At 37.6% G+C, this 22,546-nt stretch overlaps 3 protein-coding genes across 5 annotated transcripts; 2 read left to right on the top strand and 1 right to left on the bottom strand.

Annotated features, from left to right (window-relative positions):
• The first annotated feature begins 2,501 nt into the window (after window positions 1-2,501).
• On the top strand, window positions 2,502-6,559 carry LOC117417088 (tumor necrosis factor receptor superfamily member 6B-like). 3 transcript variants are annotated; one of them, XM_034028845.3, is made up of 4 exons: window positions 2,502-2,589; window positions 2,969-3,347; window positions 3,816-4,019; window positions 5,046-6,559. In XM_034028845.3, the coding sequence occupies exons 1-4, from the start codon at window positions 2,581-2,583 to the stop codon at window positions 5,327-5,329; spliced, it is 876 nt and encodes a 291-aa protein (XP_033884736.2). In that variant the 5' UTR covers window positions 2,502-2,580; the 3' UTR covers window positions 5,330-6,559. The 3 variants fall into 3 exon arrangements, with proteins under 3 accessions (XP_033884736.2, XP_033884745.2, XP_033884727.2); XM_034028854.3 differs by having other exon boundaries at window positions 2,564-2,635; window positions 3,816-4,010; XM_034028836.3 differs by having other exon boundaries at window positions 2,564-2,635.
• A 910-nt stretch (window positions 6,560-7,469) lies between these two features.
• LOC117418418 (ADP-ribosylation factor-related protein 1) lies at window positions 7,470-16,898 on the bottom strand. Its single transcript, XM_034031439.3, has 8 exons — window positions 16,788-16,898; window positions 16,025-16,125; window positions 15,738-15,825; window positions 15,542-15,624; window positions 14,449-14,530; window positions 13,471-13,541; window positions 11,958-12,058; window positions 7,470-11,006 (listed from the first exon to the last, which is right to left on the bottom strand). The coding sequence occupies exons 2-8, from the start codon at window positions 16,115-16,117 to the stop codon at window positions 10,919-10,921; spliced, it is 606 nt and encodes a 201-aa protein (XP_033887330.1). The 5' UTR covers window positions 16,118-16,125; window positions 16,788-16,898; the 3' UTR covers window positions 7,470-10,918.
• Window positions 16,899-17,035: 137 nt separating this feature from the next.
• Window positions 17,036-22,251, top strand: LOC117417547 (zinc finger CCCH-type with G patch domain-containing protein-like). The gene is made up of 7 exons (XM_058991104.1): window positions 17,036-17,124; window positions 18,200-18,851; window positions 18,940-19,073; window positions 19,357-19,515; window positions 20,020-20,151; window positions 20,517-20,919; window positions 21,625-22,251. The coding sequence occupies exons 2-7, from the start codon at window positions 18,235-18,237 to the stop codon at window positions 21,761-21,763; spliced, it is 1,584 nt and encodes a 527-aa protein (XP_058847087.1). The 5' UTR covers window positions 17,036-17,124; window positions 18,200-18,234; the 3' UTR covers window positions 21,764-22,251.
• The last annotated feature ends 295 nt before the right edge of the window (window positions 22,252-22,546 follow it).

Below are 22,546 nucleotides of genomic sequence, written 5' to 3'. Positions count from 1 at the left end.
CAGTACAAAATGTCCTACACTTGATTCCAGGAAGTCCTAAGGTAATATTGAAGTCACAGGATACTTCTGGAAGTGGGGCCCTGACAATACAAGTTTTAGTTTTCTTACTTCTTTTTAGCACTAGCAATACTGTCACTGATTCGTTATTTCCTACTGTTAAAGGTGGTTAATTGCTGATATTTTGATTGGCGATTGCTTAGAACTAATTTACTACTACTACTACTACTACTACTACTACTAAAAAATAATAATAATGATAATAATAATGATAATGAAAATATTGAAAGGGCGTTATACTTATGCTGTCCCTCAATATAAAACTGACACTGGTATTCGATCGTTTGTTTAAGTTGCTCCCTATGAAATATTTTTCCTGAGGATAGAAATTCTGCTTGTCCCTACCACAATTCCTTTAAGATCCCCTGTTAGTTGTGACGGATTACTGTTGATACTGTTTGTGTGTATTGCGCTGTATGATTGGTGTAACCGATTATTGAGTTTGACGTCTCTGGGACAAAATCAGGTGTCTTCAGAGGATCAAGTGGACGTCTAGTAATCTCCCAGGCGCGGAAAGCGCTTTTGTGCCTGATTTGCAAACCGTGAACTGGGTTAAATAACTCATTCCATTGTACCTTCTTTTCCAAAGGCTACAATAACCATTTCGTCCTTGCATACAGAAAATGCACCGTTCAAATCATACAGTTTTAAGAGTCATCAATTACCGGTATGTTTTGTATTTTCTCCCGTCCACAATCGTTGCGTTTTACTGAACTGTACAACCTCAGGACAGATCGTACCAATTTTAATATTATATTATGGTTTATTGTAAAGGCTGGTATTGCAAAAACTGAGGACATCTGAGGAAATGATCTGGGATAACAATAAATGGACTGTTAGCACGGCACTAAATTTCAGCGATGTCATTAAGAATTGCGAAACCACCAGTGTGGGGATTTTTAAACAGAGCTAGCCTATATATTCATAGCTATTGTAGATGAACACAGGTTGTATGTTGGGTCATTTACTGTAAATCCTGGGGTGAAAGAATTAGAAAAAAAATAATAACACTATGTAACACAATTTTTGTTCCTGGGTAGTAAGTGTTATTTCCTAATTGCTTATGCCTCAAAAGTATAGAAAATGGCTATTATTCCCCACAAACTTTGCTTTTGTAACCAGGACAGTGATATTTTGAAATTTACCTATTTCCAATGAGAAAACGGGCAAATTTGTGTCTTTTCGTTCACATAAAGTCAGAAAAAAACAACATATGAATCCAAATTAACATGTATTTATACTAAAGTAATACAAAAATGACTACAAAAGATTTAGAAGTGAGTAGTTTTTCGAGATTTACGATTATACTGTAAATCACTTTCACGAATCAGCCCCCAAATGTAGTCTCCCATCATGTTCTCGTTATACTGTCCTTGGTAGCGGCGTTCAAAGTCCAGTATATCCTGGTGGAAGTGCTCGCCTTGCTCCTCCGAGTACGCTCCCATGTTCTCCTTGAATTTATGATGAGCATGAAGATGAGCATCAAGGATATGGACTTTGAGGGACATCCTACAGCCCATTGTGCCGTAGTTCTTCACCAGTCTCAACCAGCTCCACATAGTTTTCGGCCTTGTGATTGCCCAGGAAGCCCCGAACCACTGCGACAAAGCTGTTCCAAGCCGCTTTCTCCTTACTAGTGAGCTTCTTGGGGAATTCATTGCACTCCAGGATCTTCTTTATCTGTGGTCCGACGAAGACACCGGCTTTGACCTTTGCCTCAGACAGCTTAGGGAAGAAGTCTTGAAGGTACTTGAAGGCTGCCGACTCCTTATGTAGAGCTCTGACAAATTGTTTCATAAGGCCCAATTTGATGTGCAGTGGTGGCATCAGCACCTTCCGGGGATCCACCAGTGGCTCCCACTTGACGTTGTTCCTCCCCACAGAGAACTCGGTCCACTGTGGCCAGTCCCGCCTGTGGTAGTGCACCTTGGTGTCCCTGCTGTCCCAAAGGCAAAGATAGCAGGGAAACTTGGTAAAACCGCCTTGGAGACCCATCAGGAATGCCACCATTTTGAAGTCTCCTATGACCTTGATGCCATCTAAGAAAAATGCAGATATGTATCCACTTAGGCAGCAGGAACTAAACTGAACTGGTGGGCTTAAGGCCCCTGTATTTATACTACTATTTATATTACTGGAAAGTTCTAGAAGTTACTCCAAGTTTACTCAGCACTGAATCTATCTGGAATGTTCTGGAAAATAGGTGAATTTCAAAATATCACTGTCCTGGTCACAAAAGCAAAGTTTGTGGGGAATAATAGCCATTTTCTATACTTTTGAGGCATAAGCAATTAGGAAATAACACTTACTACCCAGGAACCAAAAAAAAAAAAAAAAAAGTAACCTTTTGACTAGTGATTAGTTACTGGAAACGAAATAACTGACTCCATAATTAAAATAACACAAGCCTTGCCTTTTGTGTAAAGGAAATTATAGAAAGGGGAATCCCGATTGCGCAATACACCCGGCTATATTTAAAGCAGCACTACTCTGCACAGGAGCGGCATTTACAGCGTGGTTACGATGCGAAACGTGAGTACTACGAACAGTGTTTTGACACATGCGGTTCTTCAACAGGGTCAGTGGGCAGATGTGACAATCTAATAATAATTCGATGTGAAAATCGAATAATAATTTTCTATTATTGATTTGTTATACGAGTATTATTATTATTATTACTAATACTACTATATCATCATCAAAATCAAAAATGCATTTAAAAAAATAAGACATAGTTCAGTTAACAAAAATGTGTCTTGTATTTTTTATTTCTCAGAAGAAGTGTTTCATATGATCATTTGACATAGTCAAGTATATGTTAAATGTTTATAAGCATAAACCAAAATAATGTTTGTTTATTTTTAAATATACATATATATATTTTTTTATTTGTATGTCTTTATTTTTGTAGTATTTGGTGTTCTATTCGGTACTGGTTCTGATACCAGAAGCCCTGCTCATATCAGAAGCCCTTTTCACACCACCTACATACCAGTGGAATGGTGTGACGTGTCAACAGTGTCGTCCCGGCACATTTGTGAAACAGCACTGTACGAGGGAAAAGGAGACGCAGTGTGAGGCTTGTCCAGCCTTGTATTACACGCAGTACTGGAACTACGTGGATAAGTGCAGGTACTGCAACGTCTTCTGTGCGGAGAAACAAATTGAGACGCAGCAGTGCAATGCCACTCACAACAGGAAGTGCGAGTGCGAGTCAGGGTATTACCTGGACTTTGAATTCTGCACGAGGCATTCTCCCTGCGCACCTGGATCTGGCGTCGTCAGAAATGGTATGTATACAAAACAAGTTATTGCTTAGAACGTGGAGGCTAGCTACACATTTATTTTGTGTGCAAGTATCGGAGGAAACCGAGTGCCACGGCGCTTTGAGCTCGTTGCGCACAAGATGATACTAGAGATGCTCTTTAAAACAACATATTAATGACTGACGCTTTGATTTTCTAATAATTGTAAAACTGTAATTTAAATGTGTTCATCGTTTTTATTTTTAGTGTCCAAGAACAGATAATTACTGTTCCAGTATTTGTGATGAAATGACAGGAGACATACAGTTCTGACTGAAAATTATATTTGGTAATTTCAAGGGGCTGTTTTCGTTACACTGTCTTCCCTGTGAGTGTTGTTGTACTGCAAAGCATTAGTACAGTGACATCTACAGAATATTATATTACTACTGCTGTAGCAGAGGAATACGTACTGTACTCTATGTAATGTTTTGGGTCAATTCATTGCTACAGGAACACCATACCAGGACGTAACATGTGCACCCTGTGAGGAAGGCTATTTCTCATCAAAGAGCTCCAGCACACAGCCTTGCCAGAAACACAAGGAATGCGGAGAGGGTTTGCTAGTATTGCTTCATGGGAGTGAGAGCCATGACACTTTGTGCACTACCTGCGATAAATATGAGACACACAACGGGACAGTTGAAGGTACTGCAGGTGATTACATTTATTTCTCATACGTAACACTTGATAAGTCACTTAAAAAAAAAAAAAAAAAAAAAATCTAGAAAAACTGTCTCTGACTAAGCACAATTAATACAGCTCTGAGGATTTGGGTACTTTGACATATGTAAATACCAGAAATGACGCACCACGGAGCAGCTGTATATACAAGACGTCAAATGTTACCTAATGCCAACATGCACTGAACTTTCCAGTGAGTTTTATTTTCTGAATAATGTTATCATTAGTCATCATTACATTGTTAACTTGCCATTGTAAACTTTTTACACATTGCTCAGTTGTTGGCGTTGCCATGCCTTCAACTAACAAAGTCTAGACTGAACAGCCACGCATCCATGAGTGGTCCTGCTTGGCTGTGGTGGATCTGTACTTTGACCTTGACTTTGTGCCATGTATGCATAGCTGTTGGAGCTACAGCTGTTTTAAATAAACAATGTAGAAAGCCCCTGCCAATAAATCCTAACCAGGATTAGAGATTTAAACTAGGGTGTGTGATCCATGCAACCAAGCTTATAAAGCAGTGGGAGTCTACCAGAAATGGGAAAGGCAAAGATTGAACAGGATTCAGAAGAGGCTAGTGATAGTGGCTGCATGTTGAGCTGCTGCCACAATAGCAGGGGCAGTTATGTTGGTAGGCTGCTCTAAAAATCATCAGAGCTTTTCAGCAATGCAAAGCAAAGGAGACTGCTGGGGCCTCAAGCCGTGACAGACAGGGGGAGACAGGTAGATAGACTGAAATATTAATGACTGAATGGATTAAAATCCCTCAAGCCATGTTGTGTCTATCTTGTGATCATGGCAGAGGGAGGGTATAGGTCCTAGTAAAGTGTCCAGGCAGTGTATATCTAATATATGTCTATTTTGAAGTATGCAAGGGTTTGATCAGGGGTAATGCATTATGATTATTGTATAATGATATCACAATGGTTTGTTTTCTGGAATTTCATTTTACCAATTATAATAATTTAAAATACTTTTTATCCCCCCTGCTCCTCACAGGAAACAGAGACTGTGACACGGCTGTGGTGCAGTTTGTGGCTTATCAGGAGATTCACCCAAGGAAGCTAAGAAGGCTGTTTCAATTGACCAGAGGCTATATAAAGAGAGAGGCTGAAGAGAAAGGGCATCTCAGTCAGAAGCATTTGATGTCCCTGCTCTCCCTGCTCTCCAGTATTAAACAAAATGTAAACGGAACACCATTCATTAATGTGATCCTCCCAATGCTAGAAAAGGCAAAGTTGCACAACATAGTAAAAAAAGCGAAGGGGCGCTTTCTCAATTAAATAACTATTTACGTAACAGTCTGGTATTGAAGAAGTAGGTATTAAAAATACTGGAAAGTAGTATCTGTTCTTCATGGTCGTGAATGACGCTGCATATTCGTATGATGGATTTCCCCTTTTTACAACAAATGAGAAAATAAATATGATAAACAAACTGGCGGATTGTGTTTATATCCCCAGTAGAAAGAAAAGAGCAAACCCTAGCCTTGTCAATAGAAGATGGAGTCACAGTATAAACAGCCTTCAGCTGTAGATTGTTACAAGACTTCCACAACACATAGCCAAGTTTGTTTTTGTTAGCTAAATTATGGAACAATGTAGTAAATATACACCAAAGAATCATATTCTAGTTTAACATAAAACAATTAATGTGGGGTACTGCTCAATATTTTTGATTACATATGTTATATACATCATTTATACTTTTTGTGTAAATATGTGTATAAAACAGATAAACGTTGTATTCAAATATTATCATTTGAGGGACAATTTTAAAGAACGTGTAAAGGTTATTTTTCAGAGGTGTAAAATGTATGGATATAAAAATACTCTTAACAGTATATTAACCATATCCATGCTAGCATTCTATTTGTATTCCTTTCAGAAAGTGTTCCTTTGCACCTCCTTCAAAATCAGACCCTAAAGCTCCAACCCTTTCAACACTGCAGACCAGCATACAGGTCTACCTCTTTTCTGCAGATCGCTTTAGTGATAGAGAAAGTTGTGCACTCAGCGGTGAAAAAGTTCAAGGTTGAATGTTTAGAACTATTTTTAAATAAAGTAATATAGGAATAGTTTAGATTGGTAACACAATAAGCTAAATTACCAGAGGTCATTATTGTATATTCTGTTTAACATATATTAGTGTAAAACTTTGTGTAAAAGTTGTGACAAAGAATAAATACATATGAATAAGGTCTTGGCTGACCCAGCTAGCATTTAGGTAGTTTGAGAGTGTTATGGTCTTACCTCATAATTTACGTTTTAGTGTTTAGTTAGCAAAAGAAAGTAATGAAAACCCTTTTAACTTATGAATGACTGAGTTAAGGAAATTGTAATTTAAGTAGTATGTTAAGTAGTTCACTCACATATTGCTTATGGCTTCTTAAGAAAAGACTGCTGAATTATATATTTTATCTCACTTTGTAGTTTTACCTGCCATTTCAAACGTCATCCACGTTATTTATTTTAGCATTATAGCAAAATAAACTATTTTTGTTACCATCAAAACGTTCCATGTCTCTTTTTATCCAATAATGTGTTGAAATTGCCTCTTCTTGATGTTGATTAACTGTGGGTATCTCCCCTCCAAGTATTGGATTCAAACCTCAGAAGAATGCTCAATATCTCAGACTTCATATTAGCAGGGATATTAGATTGCCTTTTCATTAGCTCTAACATCACTTCTATATTGCAGCATATCTGCTTTTGGTTTCCAGATTAAGTTTGAAATTTAATACTTCATTTTTGGCACAAAACTATATTCTTCGATTAACAAGTTTGAGTATTGTTCAAAAACAATTGACATTGTCCTTTCGTTTGCTGTTGGACATCAGTCAAATGCAATTACACTAACCTCATATAAACCCAGCATGGTAAATGTACATTACATAGAAGTATTCCTGTGTAACACATGCACAGCACCATACCTTTCTGTATTTTACCATGCTTGCTATTACTTTACCTTGCACAGTTTTTAATACTTTGCTATGCTTTGCTGCAGTAAGCGTTTCTTATCAGGAAATAATAATCATATTTCTTGAAAGACTGCTAAAATTACCATATATTTACTGCAGGGATTTCCTGTCAAATTGTAAACCTCTTTTCAGTTTCATATAAAAGCGCTGACTATGCAAAATGCAAGTCACAGTGAATGCCATGCTATTTAAGTATCCTTAAGCGCAGGCGTTGTACTGTACCCACATTACTTTCACTGTGACATTAATATTACTTTGCTAAATCATCCCACGGTACTGTACTTCTTCCTGTTAAAGATTAAGTATAGCACATTACGCAATGGAGAGCAAAATATCTTGCAGTGGATTGCTCTACATTTTCACTGCAGTTCTTTTATAAATGGTTATACGATTTACAGTTTGTCTGTGACAGGAATAGTGTGGAAACAGCAAAGAAACAAATAGTTTTGAATACAAAATGAAGACCGTCTCCTCAGGTCTCATTTGGCGTTTAATTTGAGCTGCAACTGGCCTCAACAGATGTCTCTGACTGAGTCACAGCAACATACAGAATATATTTTACTTTACGAGCGCAGTGTCACATATTTCAACCACATCCATTCACCCCCCTTTTAAAATACAAGACCTAATTGTATGCCCTGTGATTCATCATTAACTTTCAAATTCTAACATCTCATAAACCATTTCAGACATCGACTTCATATTTCAAGTGTTATGGAAACAGCTGTGGGTAAAATCTCCTGCAATTGGATTACATGAACGCTGTCCGTGACACTCCTCTAGGTTGAAAACCTTTTGTTCATCCTGTTTTAAGATTAAGATCAGCCCAGAGGGATTCCTAATTAATGAGGCTTGATCTGTACTGTATGTACGTTTGTAATGCGTGGGTTTGGTGGTTTCATGAATGGTTTTGTACTTTTAAAGGATTCCCACAAAAAAAAATCATGATCTCAATGACAAAACATGGCAGCAAGATTACTTTTATTTTGGAGATAAAAATTATATAGACTTGACTGGTCCATATAAGCGAACGTTTTTTCACAACATAATAGCTTTTTAAAAGACATGATTCATTTGAGTAAACATTTGAGATTCTTAAGTTATGAGGGTTTTTTTTTTGTCAGATCAATCATAACACTGAGTCAGATTGGACTGGCTCTAAAATGTCATGTGAGCTTGCATAAGATAAATCTTTGCGATCAGCAGTAATAGTTTCCATGTTGACATTTTGCTGACTTAGCCCAAGTATGTTAAGTGTGTTATTTAGGTCAGGCTGTACAAAGAATGTCACACAAGATTTGTGGTGATCCATATTGTAGTTTTTTTTTTTTTATTTTTCAGAACTAACTTTTTACATTAGATATTTCAATACTGCACATGAAATTCACTCAGGTGGAGATAACGTTTTTGACCTTAAAAGATGTTGAAATGCTACGTTTTGGATTTACTAAAAATGTTACAAAAACTTATTTCTAGAAAAAAAAAACAACAACTTTATTTTAGTTTTGAAGTACCTGTTTTTTTTTTTTATTTATGACACCCTAACAGGTGTCTTCAATTTGATATGCTGAAAACAGAATGAAAACTGACTGATAGGATAAAATAAACCAAAAAATAAAATTAAAACAGCTTTTCATTAAGGTATCAATTGGTGTGTAAAAATGTAAAACATAATTTAGTTTTTTTTGTGTGTGTTTGTTTGTTCCCCCCCACTGCCTATTTTTCATACTTGGACTTTTTTAGAGGAAAGGGAAACTGGCTTGAACAGGGTTTCCTGGAAATTTCTTTTCCTGTAATGTACTACAGGAAAGCAATACTTCACTAAGGGAATTCTCAGAAATACAGGAATGCTAGGCATTAACAACAATACATGGCAAGGCATGAGTTATGTTTTACAGATATGAACTGTTCATAATGTGTGTGCAGCAAATATGATATGATTAGTAAGAACTGGAAATGTTTTTGCAAGATTTTCATATAATCTATTCCATCTTTGACCTAATAAAGTCAACCAGGTTCAAAAGTTGTAATACATATTTCACAATACAACTCGGTACCAATATTCAGAAAAACAACATGTTAACACTAAGCCCTGCGGCAGTCATTTTGGTTTTAAAATGTAATTTTCTCCAGTCGTGTAACACATATGGGGCTGTGCGTTCGTGTACCTTTCTGTCCGTATGTATTAAATATTCTCACAAAGCATGAAACGCGGGAGTGCAGAAATAAAGGAGATATATTACATTATACCTAAAAGCCCCCGGGAGCAGTCACATTGACGGCCACAAAGAAAACAACTGGATTGTGATTATACAGAACGGTATTCTACTTTATTATTTTTATTTACCAGTCTGCCTGAGTAAGTGACTGACAGTCTATTGTTTTTCAATCAGCCTTTTCAAAGGCTGGCGCCTGCTTGCCAGCTGTGCTGTTTTGGTCAGTCAATTAGCATCGGGACTAGTGAAAAGAAATACCAGAGACCATGGAGTGTTACAACGCAAGAAAATATGTAGTTGATGTTTTGGATCAGCTGGCACGGAAGTATTCTGTGAAAGCTGACTCCCGACGGTGGCCTGTTCAGGTGTTTTACAATGTATTGGACCTAGCAGCCATCAACTCCTGGGTACTTTACAAAGAATGCACAGAGCAGAATTTACCAAGGAGAGAATATATTTTACAGTTAGCACAGGAACTTTGCAAGAAGCATTTGGAACAGAGGGAGACTGCCAAGCATGTACCCACAGCTGAAGCTGGCAACCCCGCTGAGATCCTCAAGAGACACCACTGCCAGGCTGGCACGTGCAAAAAAAATAAAACTTCGGGCAGCCGTGCCCTGTGCAGAAAGGCAGCGTGGAGAAGCGCATTATCTGTATTGATTGTGAACAGCCTAAGACTCAAGGTAAAGGAATACCATTTTGTCAAAAAAAAAAAAGAAAAAGAAATTTGACTTTTTTTTACAACTTCTTGTGCTGTGTGCTTCTGTAAAATGTTTTCTTCTAAGTTTATTTATCTACGTTGTTCAGATGCTTTTGCGCATCTGAGAATAAACCGATTGCTGGTTTTAAAGTTAAAAATGTATTGCTATCGTTTCAGTTTTATAAATATGTATGTTGTAAACCGATGTCTGTTCAGATATTTACTTATTTACATTTTCTTGTTTTGATTTGTAAAATAAATGTTCATATGTATGTGTATATATGTGTGTGTGTGTGTGTACATATATATATATATATATATATATATATATATATATATATATATATATGCTTCAGTTGTTCAGATATTTATGTAAAGTACTCAGTAAAATAAAAACTAATTACAACCGACTGTTTCTCCTTTCGTTATACTATTTACAGTGTTTTGAATACAGCCGTCAGAAAGACTGCTGCGGGGCTTCTAGGTATGAGAATAGCTCCGTGTCTTCTAGTGTTAAAGGTGCATGTACATATCCTGAACACAGCTAACTAATACCTAAAAGCTAATTGTAATTAAGCATTATTATTAGTGATGATTCTACATCGGAATGTTATAATACTTTCTATAATTTAACAGACTGGCTTGAGGGAGAGGGTTTCAAAAGGGTTTCATCTTCTGTTTACAGTACAGCAGGGTCTTCCTCAACAGAAATAAAGTGTGTGAACCAAATCAAACATTGTAAATATATTTGCTATTAAAGTTCTAATCATATACACAGTATACAAAAGATTTATGGACACTCATGTGGGGTGGTGTGACTGCTCTTGAAGATGAAATGTGTGCTTTTCTAAAGGAAGGAAAAAGAAAAAGACCAAGCCTTGCTTGCAGGTAGACAATTGTAATCACCTTCTGGACCAGACAGAGTGGTTGAAAACAGCATCAAATCTGAAGGAGATATTTTCTGGGAATAGCTGTTTTATGTGATGTCCTTCTGCCTGGGGGGTCTGTGAATGTTTCTAACAACACACTTTACCATCCATTCAATCCCTTCGTTGACACCTTGACTGTAAAAAAAAATACAAAACGAACAGTATAAAACAAAGAACTGGTTAATAAACCTACAAATAAAATACACTAGAAGTAGACACAGCAACATCAAAATCATGAAAAAATAAATAGGAAATGTCATCTTCCAATAGAACTGTTGTAAAATGAGCCATGTATGGGAAAAAAAGAAGTGGTTGTACAGTGTAAGAAATGTGATATACGTTGAGAGAACACAGTCATAGTTAGAAAATACAGATCCATATCAGCTGCTTATCAAAAACAAACTATTTCAACTGTGAATCATGGAGACTATCTAACATGAAACCAACAAACTCTAAAGGAATTTTAGTGGCTTACTATTTTAGTATTCGTACAGTTAGGAGTTAGGAATTAAAACCCATATGACAAATTCTCAGACACCCTGAACCGTGAATCATGGAGACTATTTAACATGAAACCAAAACACTTGAAAGGAATTTTACTGGCTTACCATTTTAGTATTAGTATAGTATGAATGAGGAATTAAAACCCATATGAGGAGGCTGTGTGGTCCAGTGGTTAAAGAAAAGGGCTTGTAACCAGGAGATCCCCGGTTCAAATCCCACCTCAGCTACTGACTCATTGTGTGACCCTGAGCAAGTCACTTAACCTCCTTGTGCTCCGTTTTTCAGGTGAGACGTAACTGTAAGTGACTCTACAGCTGATGCATAGTTCACACAGCCTAGTCTCTGTAAGCTGCTTTGGATAAAGGCGTCTGCTAAATAAATAAATAAATAAATATGACCAACAACCACAAGACAGTGTTTTCCCTATCAGTAAATGTAATTTAACCAGGTGATCTCACCTGATCTCACCTGTAGCTGTAATAATAATATGATGCTTCAGTTTGTATATCTTACGTAAACATTACATTCTTATAACCTGCCAAATGCGGTAGTGATGCTGGCATGATTTACAAAAACACTTACCCTGTAATTGCCGTACAGGACTGAACAAGACAATCCCTCTTTCCAATTTTAGCAGCGCAGTCACTAAAGGACGTTTTAATGTCAGGTACAGACAAGCAGTTCTAGGAGTTCAAAAGAAAATTATGTGACGCTTTGTAAGTACAGAGTGTACAGCGATGAAAAATAACACAAAGACATGTCACAATTACACACACTGGCAGGTCAAAAGTCACGCACCAAAGGAAACATCATTGAGGATTTGGATATCCCTGCATCCTACACTTTTGCGCTACTTCCTCTGGGCCCACTTAAAATCTGTGACGTACCCAAGAGCTAAATGTGCTAAGCTTATTGCAGACATTTTGCAAAATGTGAGCGAATTGACACCTGTCAATTACGACAGCTCGTTAATCCAGCGAAGAAGATCATTCCTCTCAGGATCTCGATATTAATATTCTGTTATCTCGTAGTCATGACATAATTTATTCATCTCAGGAAAACTGAAGTTTTCTCGAGATCCTAAGACAAATTATCCACCATAGTCAACAACTGTGTGTTCAATTTTAGCATCGCCTATCTTTCTTCTATGGTGAGTGACATCGCCTCCCTCACCCAGTACATACAATACAGTTGCGTGCGAAGGCAAGTTGACATTGGTTCAACTACCGCCCACTCAGCTTTACCACTGACCCGGAATTAACAACTGAATCAAAGGTTTTAAGAAGAATAGAGAAAGGTTTTCAGATTTAACACTGATAAACTTGGGGTTGGGCTTTGTAGACCTTTAAGATCTTTAGCAAATACTTCAAACATATGTCTGCCTAAACACAAAACAACATTTCCACATACCTTAAAAGGTATTTTTTTTATTATTATCATTTGTAACCACAATATGGCAGCAGTTGTCACAATAAACTGATCTGCAGGTTTAAAAAAAAAAAAAAAAAAAGTACAATACTGTTGGTGTATAGGTAGCTCCCTCCCACTAATACTCCATACATTTCAAAATATGCTGGGACCTGTATTGAGAAAATCCCACCTAAAGCAAAAATCATGGTCCTGGGTTATATAACTTCCCTTTTGAGTTGTAAACTAGAGGTATTACAGGAGTTATAGAACCTGTATTAATCGTGTAGGTCTTCAACTGGCTGCTAAATTGATGCAGGAAAAAGATCCAGGTAACCATGGAACTATCATGGCTCCTGACTGCCGGCACTTGAGTATGTAACTAACACATGGTGGGGTTTTCTCAGAACTTGGCACAGGTAGAACAAGGACACAGCTCCCTCTAGTGTTGCTATATGACCATTACTGCTCTTTAGAATATCTGCCCTATGTTTCCCATTTTAGCCAATTAGTAATACTTCACTCTGTTATTGACTAAGGCATATATTTGTATTACTGTTTTAATATATTATACCAGTATATCAGTGTACATACATTGGCAATGGCCCACTGGGTTAGTACTACATCAGAGTTACTGATCTCCTTAAAAATGTTAATAAATAATTATAATAATAATCAGTTTTCATACCTCCACATCTTGCTTATTAGCCAGAACTAGCAGGGGGACTCCTTCCAATGCTTCACTGCTGATCATTTTCTCTAGGAGTGGGAGAAGAACAATCGTTTATCGGTGAAGCATCTTCAGTTGGGAGGCAAGATTAAATGACATAGTAACAACAGTTGAATGAAATTTGTATGTGTATTATTTAAGACCTGATGTCATTAGGTAAGCAATTTACAGTATGTGAAATAACTTCTTGTGTACTAAGATGCATGTAAAAATGTAAGTGAGATATCCAGATGGACGGATATACACCTTCAGTTATCACCACAGTCTGATACTCCAAATTTTGGCAAAATACTCAATATCATCACAATTTAATAAGATGATTTCCAGATGTATGCAAAAATGTGTTGCATCAGATGGTCAAATGTACACCCCTGATATATCTCTTGAATAACTGAAATAACGTATGCTTAATAACGTCAGGCAAACACTGGGGAAGTGGCTTTGCATATATACCACACTTCTGATGCGCCCCATTCTTTGTCAAGAGGAATGCAGCTGACATTGTAAAACACATCCGTTATACGAAAAGCCAAAGCAGTGAAACTCCATTTCTTGTAAAGGATAATAAAAAAACACTATAAAAAACACAATAGTGTTCCCAGAAGCATCTCCTGTAGTTTCAGGTCATCTAACTGAAGAGTACAGAAGGTGTTTGCCAATGTTTTTAAGACAGTCACGATCACCGAGCATATTAAGTAAGTAATGGGAATTAAAAAAGGCAAGATTTACTGAAATTACTTCTGTTAGCTGCCCACACTTTCCTGACAGCATGCTGACTTCATAAATACTCAGTAAAGGGATTAAGGACCAGATTTGCATAAAAAATAGTAGCCATACTGGTTTTGTAATCTCAGCTAATCCCCTTTGTGCTAGGTGTCACTGCCAAATGAAATGCCACAGTAGGTCTACATAGCCTAATACACGGTAGGTACACACCAAAAGCTTCCTTAGATTCAGACAGTCTTTCTTCATCTGTAGAATCGATCACATAGATCACTCCATGAGATTCTGCGTAGTACTGAAATAAAAAAAAAAGTTCTATAAAACTCTATAAAACGTAAGTATTACGGTTACGCGTTATGCGATTGTTAAAGATGGGTTTTATGCACAATTATAATACATTGTTTTGTATTTTTAAAGGGTTTATTTATCAAAGGTGTATACAGATTAAAATGAAATTCTATCATTGGTAAGTGTCTAATTTCTAGAGATTTCAATTTTTTAAAAATCTTTTTACTGAAACGACTTGTAAACGAGTACTTTGTCAGAAAATAAGTACATGTATGACAGTATATTAGAAAGGAATGGAATGCTACTGTATACCACACACTTATATTTTTAAAATATGATACGAGTTACTGCCTTGTAACAAACTACAATAACACTAAACATTTCATGAAGAGAAAGGAAACCTGAAATAAAGAGATGTATTATTTTTATATGGGTAGCATCTGATAGGCTATAAAAATGATATTGGAATTTTTCTGCTTTATTGCTATGTTATATGTTGCAAAACAATTGCAGGAGTTGCAAAATAAACAAGGAAACAAAACACACTTATTTATGATGCATGAGTAATTTATTTCATAACTGTGTGCTGTGTATAATATATACAGTACATCCCTTCTCCAGTCACTAAAGCTTCTAGAAATGACTTAGTCACTAGTGACTAATACAAATATATAAAACCCATGGTAAACCCTGGTCTTTTTGATCCGATGGCTGTGTAATGGGGATTGCTATACCTTGTGGCACATTGTGAGGGAGCGGATTTTGCTGTTGTATTGCTATACCTCACAGATCACATAAGTCAGCCGTGTTATATATTGCCCCTATAGAAAATGTTCACGTCGTCATCATCATTATCATCATCATCATAGAACCGGGAAGTTAAGAAGGAGCTGCTAATTCTTTCCACCCTTGTCAATTGTTGAGGCAAACAGATATGCCGTTGCTTGTAGAAGTATGAGGTTGTGAATAAAATCTACAAGAGCGGTTATAAATAAGAATGATATCCATGCTGTCTTACTTTGTCCCACAGTGACTGCAGCTCCTGTTGTCCTCCCAGATCCCAGAACATAAGACGTGCCTTCCCCACATCTATCGTGCCAACTAAGCAGAAGGAAGATACACGGTGGATAGGTCAAATAAGTTACAGAAAATAATAATAATTATAATAATAAAGTAAGTTTGGCTTTGCTTTACATCAAAGATTTTAAACTTACTGTTCAGGCCAACTGTGGTCGTTATCTTGGACAAGCTCATTCCTTTGTAGTGCTTGCTGAACTTGGTTTTGGTTTGTTCCAGGAAGGTCTTTATTGTCATATGAAGCAAATCAGAAGAGAAGTGTTATTGGATTGAAGGCTAATAGACGCACAGTACATTGCAAAAGACAAAACGAGCAGAACGCACTTAAAACTACATACTGTTTCTTGACCACAGATCAAAGGCATTAGCCAGGGATGATATTTCAACAAACACACTTATAATGTGTGTTTAGTTTACTACTTACAGTTTTGCCTGCATTGTCCAGTCCAAGGATCAGGATACAGAACTCATCCTTCTGAAACATATACTTGTAGAGACCAGACAGCAGGGTGTACATCCTTTAAACTGAAACAGAAATGTGAAAACACATTTAACACAGAGTCGATTACCAGTCCAAACCCCTGTACATTTCTCCTAGAGCTGGTTACAATTCATGATTACACTGACCACACATTTTGGGGGGTCTTGTTTGGCTAAACCTGATTTCAAACGGGGTCGAGATAATAATACATATTTTGTATTGGAGTTATATAATTTTGCATTGGTTTGGTAAAGACCGTGGTAAATGCATTCTCTAGAACAGCATTGTGACGTGTCGTTTTATTTTCACAATTATTCTGTCATTATTGTAATGTATTGCAAGTAGTTAAATACAGAAAACACGGGGACACGGAATCACTCAGACAGTACAGACGTGTGTTTATTGCTCTTTGTGTGGAAAATAAATAAATACATACAAAATCCGCCACATATAAACTACATCCCCGCATTTCATCATAGTTTTTTTTTTTGTTAGTTAAGTAATTTTAGACAGAAATTACTTAACTAAAATAACAAAACTATGCTCTATGTAAACGATTTCTTAAACATAAATAATACAAAATAAACAAATAGCAACCACCGTATCTCATTACTCATGAGGCTTTCAACATTTAGCTTTAATGGTGATGCAAAAAAAAAAAAAAAACATACGAAAACTGTTTTATTACAGTCTACGTCTTACCGACCTTTTCTTAGGAACACATCATCTGTAAATAGGAAATGTTTTGGTGCAATGCAATATAGGATTTGGAGTTTTTTAAAATAAGTTTGCTCTCTCGTGTTAAAACACGAGTCAAAAGAACAGACTACAACTCCCAGAATGCTTTGCGCAAACAAGTAGAGTGCAGTGCACACTGGGAATTGGTGTATTTTGTCATACTGTACGCTCGGTTTATAGCTGTAATGAAACTCATTATCCAGCATTCAATGCGACTCACAGGGTCTCTTGTCGAATAGGTGAAAGGTTAACGCAGCCGACGCTGGTATTCATCAATCGCGACAGACGCTGAGTAGCCGGTTAATGTAAGCGCGTGTTTATTTTGTTACTGTATAATTTAATGTATATGTGGATGTTTGAAAATAAATAAATAAATAAATAACGCCTGCTAAATCGAACCCTTTTCCCCCGTTTAGTCGGCTCATAGTGTTGATATAGTCGATCGTTTAAAAGCTTTGTATCTCGAAGAAAAACAAGACAATTGTACACCGTGATTAACAACATTTTAAAATGTTGTCTGTACGAGTTTCATTAAAGTGCGATAGTGAACGGCATTTTTGTTCTCAGCTGTGTAAAAACACCCTTTTACAATACCTCAGAATTACACTCACAATTAACCCTTGTGACAGACGGGGTAGTGCAGTATTCAAACACACTCTAAATCAGTACTGAAGTCTATTTTGTATAAAAAATGAGAGATTATTTAATACAGTAATGGTTTCCTTCCACTTCAAGCAGTCATATTCACATCCAATTTGTAAATTGGCTTGACCTCCAACTTTTTTTTTGAATCTGGGTTAAGTAAAAAAACTCATATCCCAAAATAACACGATATGTTTACCTTATATCAGTTGATTTGACGCTATTACTGGCCAGTATGAAATTCACAATGGTTATCTATTATTTACTGGGTGAGAGCCCGCGCACTGTCGTTGTTCATATTTATTGCTGATTTAAGTGCAATAAACATCTTGATGCGTGCCGGTAGTTTTAGGAGTTAGGTAACTTATGTGTCTAATGATCAATAATTAAAAAAAATCTCACTTAAGATAGGTCTGCTCATATGATTTGGAACCACAACCAACTTGTGCTGGTGTGTTTAATTGTGATGGTCTTTTTACCCAATTGTCAGCAGGTTTTCCTATTTCAACAGCGCAATACAAACAAGCGGACCATTTAGCCAATGCTGAGTTTGTTTTGTATTGAGATTTGTCCAGGACACCAGGTTTAATGCATACAGAACAAGAGCCATGAAATCTATGGTCAGGACCTCAGCTTAGCATCCCATTCTAAGTAGGCTGTTTGTTTTCTACCAAATCTGTGATAACTTTGAAATCAGGAGTGAAGTATTCAGCAATTCCTCTTTTCTTTCTTTGACAGGTCTAGAGGTGGTCTGTTCAAACATTTCCTTCGTAATGGACGAAGGGAGCCTGGAGGCTGCCATTGAGACTTACAATGCCCAATTACAGCAGGTGGAAACTGCATTGGGGGCTGGGCTGGACCCCTCCCAACAGCTGGACCTCTTAAAACTGAGAGACGATTTACTGCAGCTGATAGAGCTCACAGAGTCGAGCCTCGTATCGGTGAAGAAGAGCAAGCTGCTAGCTAGTTTGGAAGGGGGGTCGGCCTCACAGTTGGAGCCCAAAGCAGAGGAACCAGAGCCCGGTGACACTGACCAGGAGTATGCTGCTTTTTGTGCTGCTATTGCTGAACCTTCACCTGCTAATTCCAATAGTAAAAACATAACTGAATCCAGTCAGGTTCCTAATCCAGACCATTTTCAGAATGGGGAGGAGGAGGAAGATGGTGATGATGATGATGAAGAAGATGTGATGAGTGGGACAAAAGTCCACGCCCCCCACCACACCTCCTGGGGAACATTAGAATATCACAATGCCATGGTTGTGGGTGTTGAAAACTCTGAAGGTGCCGATCCACAGGTCCGAGTTTTGTACATCCACCCAACACATAAATCTATGAAACCTTGCCCTTTCTTCTTGGAAGATAAGTGTCGGTTTATGGAGAACTGCAGGTACTTAGAAACTGTTAAAGTTCTGTTACTGAGACTCGAAGGCTCTCCTGTGTTGTGTTTAAGTGTGCTCTTGCTTATGTTCGTGCAGATTCTCCCATGGAGAGGTGGTATTGGTGTCTGAGCTTCGTCAGTTTCAGGAATCGGACCTCAGTTCTCTGGAAGTGGGATCATCCTGTTTAGCCAGACATGAGGATAGCATCTGGTACCCAGCCACAATTACAGGTCACTTGTTTGTAATAGTACAGTAGAATTGAATAGTCCAAACCTTTGGGAATACAATACTTACCACTAAAGCACTAAATCCTGTGTTTATATGTTTAAAGCAACTCTTGTCTATTCATTCTGAAAAAAACACTCTTCAGGAAAGTATATTAAATGCATTAATAAATAATGTTTTTGTACTTGTTTGTGCAATTTCAGAGCTTCCCAAATGTTTATGAATGATTCATGTAGTCATTGCTTAGAAATAAAAATGACAAATGACTCGCTGTTCTTTGTCCCTCAGATATTGACAGCGGTTACTACACTGTCAAATTTAATTCACTTCTGCTGAAGGAGGCAGTGGTGGAGGGGGATGGTATAATCCCACCAATGAGAAGAGAGGAGGAATCTTCATCGGATTCAGACGATGAGGAGCTGGGCGAGAATTCAGCCTATGCTAAAGGTAACAAACAGCCACATGAATTCTACATGTCAATACTGGAATACCTAAGTAACATCCTCACCACTGCCACTGATCCACTGTGATCATGCATTAACATAGATCTGTATACTTTCCATAACTGTAACTTATGTGTTTTACATTTGACTTCCTTTGTCTTTTGCCATCAGATGCAGATTTTGGTCAAAAAGTACATTATCAACTGATGAAGGACTTTTGTAGTCTAAAAGTTGTACATTTTGTGATAGTAGCCCACCTATTGCTTTGCAGCTTGGTTTTACCCTGAGTGCTTCTTAGTTAACCAATTCTTAGTTAACCAAGACAAAGTACAACAGTTCATAAACTCAGATGGAACTGATTAAGCTCCTGCTATGCAATTGGAGCCTTATTCCTATGCCTGTATTAAAAAAATAAATACATAAATAAATACAAATCTGCTGTTTTTTTCATGCATCCCTCATCTGAAATGCATTAATATTGTGTTTTTTCCTTCTGTTTTGTTGCCAGTGGTAGATTCTCCATCCACAGAGACAGAGGGGTTGACCTCTTCCTGTAGCTCAGGATTTGCAGGCTGGGAGGCTCACACTAGAGGCTTTGGATCCAAACTGATGGCGAAGATGGGCTATGAATTTGGGAAAGGTAAGTGAAAAAGACATTTCAGAAAATAACTACGGCAAGGGGTACCCGACCCTGTAAAGGCAAGGCTGCAAGGTGTACAGGCTGAGACATTCAGTCAGGAGGGCGCAGGTTTGCATCCGGGTTGTGTGAAGTTGCCGATACTCACTGAGGATTCCACAGGGAGCATTACATTGGTAAGAGATGCAAATGTGAAAAGGGATTCAGTCACCCTCACTGTGCTACAGCGCCCCCTACTAGGTTTGATTCACTGACTATTGTGTGACGTTGTCAAAACCTTCTCTTCTTGCTCTAGTCCTACTCTCTATAGTAAGACAGGAGCAGGACCTCACTGGATATGTAACTGAACAGGATTTTACCTTTTTCAGGTTTAGGGAGAAACGCTGAGGGGAGAGTGGAGCCAGTCCAGGCGGTGGTCCTACCCAAAGGAAAATCCCTGGACCAGTGTGCTGAACTCTTACAGAAGAAAAAGGAGGGAAAACCAAGAAAACGCAGGAGGAAAGGCAGAAATGGGCCCGGCGCTTCCACAGAGCGGAAACCTAAACAGAACGTGTTTGACTTTTTAAATGACAAGCTTGGTGCGGGAGGACACCGCGGTGGATCTCAGACGGAGCCCCCTTCAGCTGTGAAGAGCAGTAAAGAGAGCTATCAGGGGGGGAAGAACGCAAACAGGACTCTCAATGTCAGACTCTTTCAAACTACAGAGAGAGTTGAGCAGATACAAAAGGAAATAAGTCGCATAATGGAATCTCTTACCAGGAATGTTGGAAGGTATGGAAGGTTGAGAGTTTTGTCCAGGGATGGAAAGAAGACTCCCCTTGAATAGCAGTTGGTTCATTCCAGCCTTTCCTGTGATTACGATCTGGACTTGCTGAAACTGTTATGCACGGGAAGTCTTATTACCATCCCTGTTTGTGCAAGTGAGTTCAGAATGCATGTTGCTGGAATAGCTTTTCTAAGGTTGCTATGGAATATGTAATTCTCTGCTTATCCACATAGTGGTGCTAGAGAGTTTTCTCAGCTTTACACTATCATTATTGTACTCATTAAATGTCAGTTTGATCCAAAACATAATCATAATCATTTATTGTCTTCTAATTTATAGAGGCTTCATTTTCCTCCGTTTTTGTTATTGATGGGACGTTTTTTTTCTGTTTTTCATGTATCGGAATGGTTTCACATTAATAGCTTGAGAAATAAAAAGTTGTACATATAAAGATTTTACCATATATAGAGTGAACTGCTTTTCCAGTGGTATTGAAACTTGCTAAAGACATTTTTTAGAACAAAATATGATATCACATGCTGGGGTATATGGAGCCACCTGCCTGCTTGTGTGTATGTCAAAGTTACTTTTATACAGTGGACTTTGCAGGTTATGTTGATTTCGTTTTTTGCAGTTCTTGGTAGCTCTAGTGTGACTGGGGATGTATTGAAGTGTTTGCACATTTACCTAAGAGAATTCTTGTGTTTTAGGGATAAGGCAATGACCACTCGCTTGGAAGAGAAGCTGTGTAGTGCCAGGAAGCAGCTGGAACAGTTCAAAGCTCAGGAGGTCAGTATTCAGAACGAACAGAGGAAAGTGAACACACACAAGAAGATGACCACATTTTGACTGCTGTATTTTTTATTTTTTTAATGCCAGAACTTTTTTTTCTTTGGCAGACAATACTCTGTATTTCATATATCCCGTCTGACGCCACATTTTTTGTTTTTGGATATCCCTGGGAATCTGTCTGCCACAGATTGTACTGCAGGTATAAATGTTGGAAGAATTGGTTGTTTCACTGTTGCAGTTTCTGGAATGCCACACTCCTTGCTTGTGGATAGTGCTGTGCGTTACTCATGAGAGCATGTACACATCTAGGTTGGAAAAAGTGGTGCTACCGGACAGCATTTTATTTAGCAATTGGAAATGTATGAATGAATTTGGACAATGAAGTCATCCACAACTAACAAGCATTGCCAATGTTTATCCAGAAACTTTTTTTTTTCTTTTCTTTTTTAAATCAAAATGGTCATAAAATCTAGAGAAAGTGGTCTTTTGAAATCTGTACAGTTGTATTTATGATATTATTAAACATGAAAACATGTCGAAACTCAGATCTCTACAGTGTTTTCTGTTACATTGTATGGCCCTGTGTTGAATACTTATTCTTAATTCTACATTAAAATATCGTTTCTTGGTAGTTCAGCCATTTCTACAAACATTCTCAGTGTTAGAATATGTAATACTAAAAGAAACATAACACAATGCTACTCATAGAATTCCATTAAGTGTCTTTCACTATTACTTTATTATTCCTTTGTGGTGTTAAATACAAATTAAACTGAAGTTTCTTTCAGCTTATTAGTTTTTCATAACTGCAGTGCAGTGATGCTGCCAGGCTGGTCATTT

This window comes from Acipenser ruthenus, chromosome 18, assembly GCF_902713425.1.
Source record: "Acipenser ruthenus chromosome 18, fAciRut3.2 maternal haplotype, whole genome shotgun sequence".
NCBI classification, from domain to species: domain Eukaryota; kingdom Metazoa; phylum Chordata; class Actinopteri; order Acipenseriformes; family Acipenseridae; genus Acipenser; species Acipenser ruthenus.
Note: the sequence above shows the minus strand (reverse complement) of the source record. Positions and strands in the feature narration are given on the sequence as shown.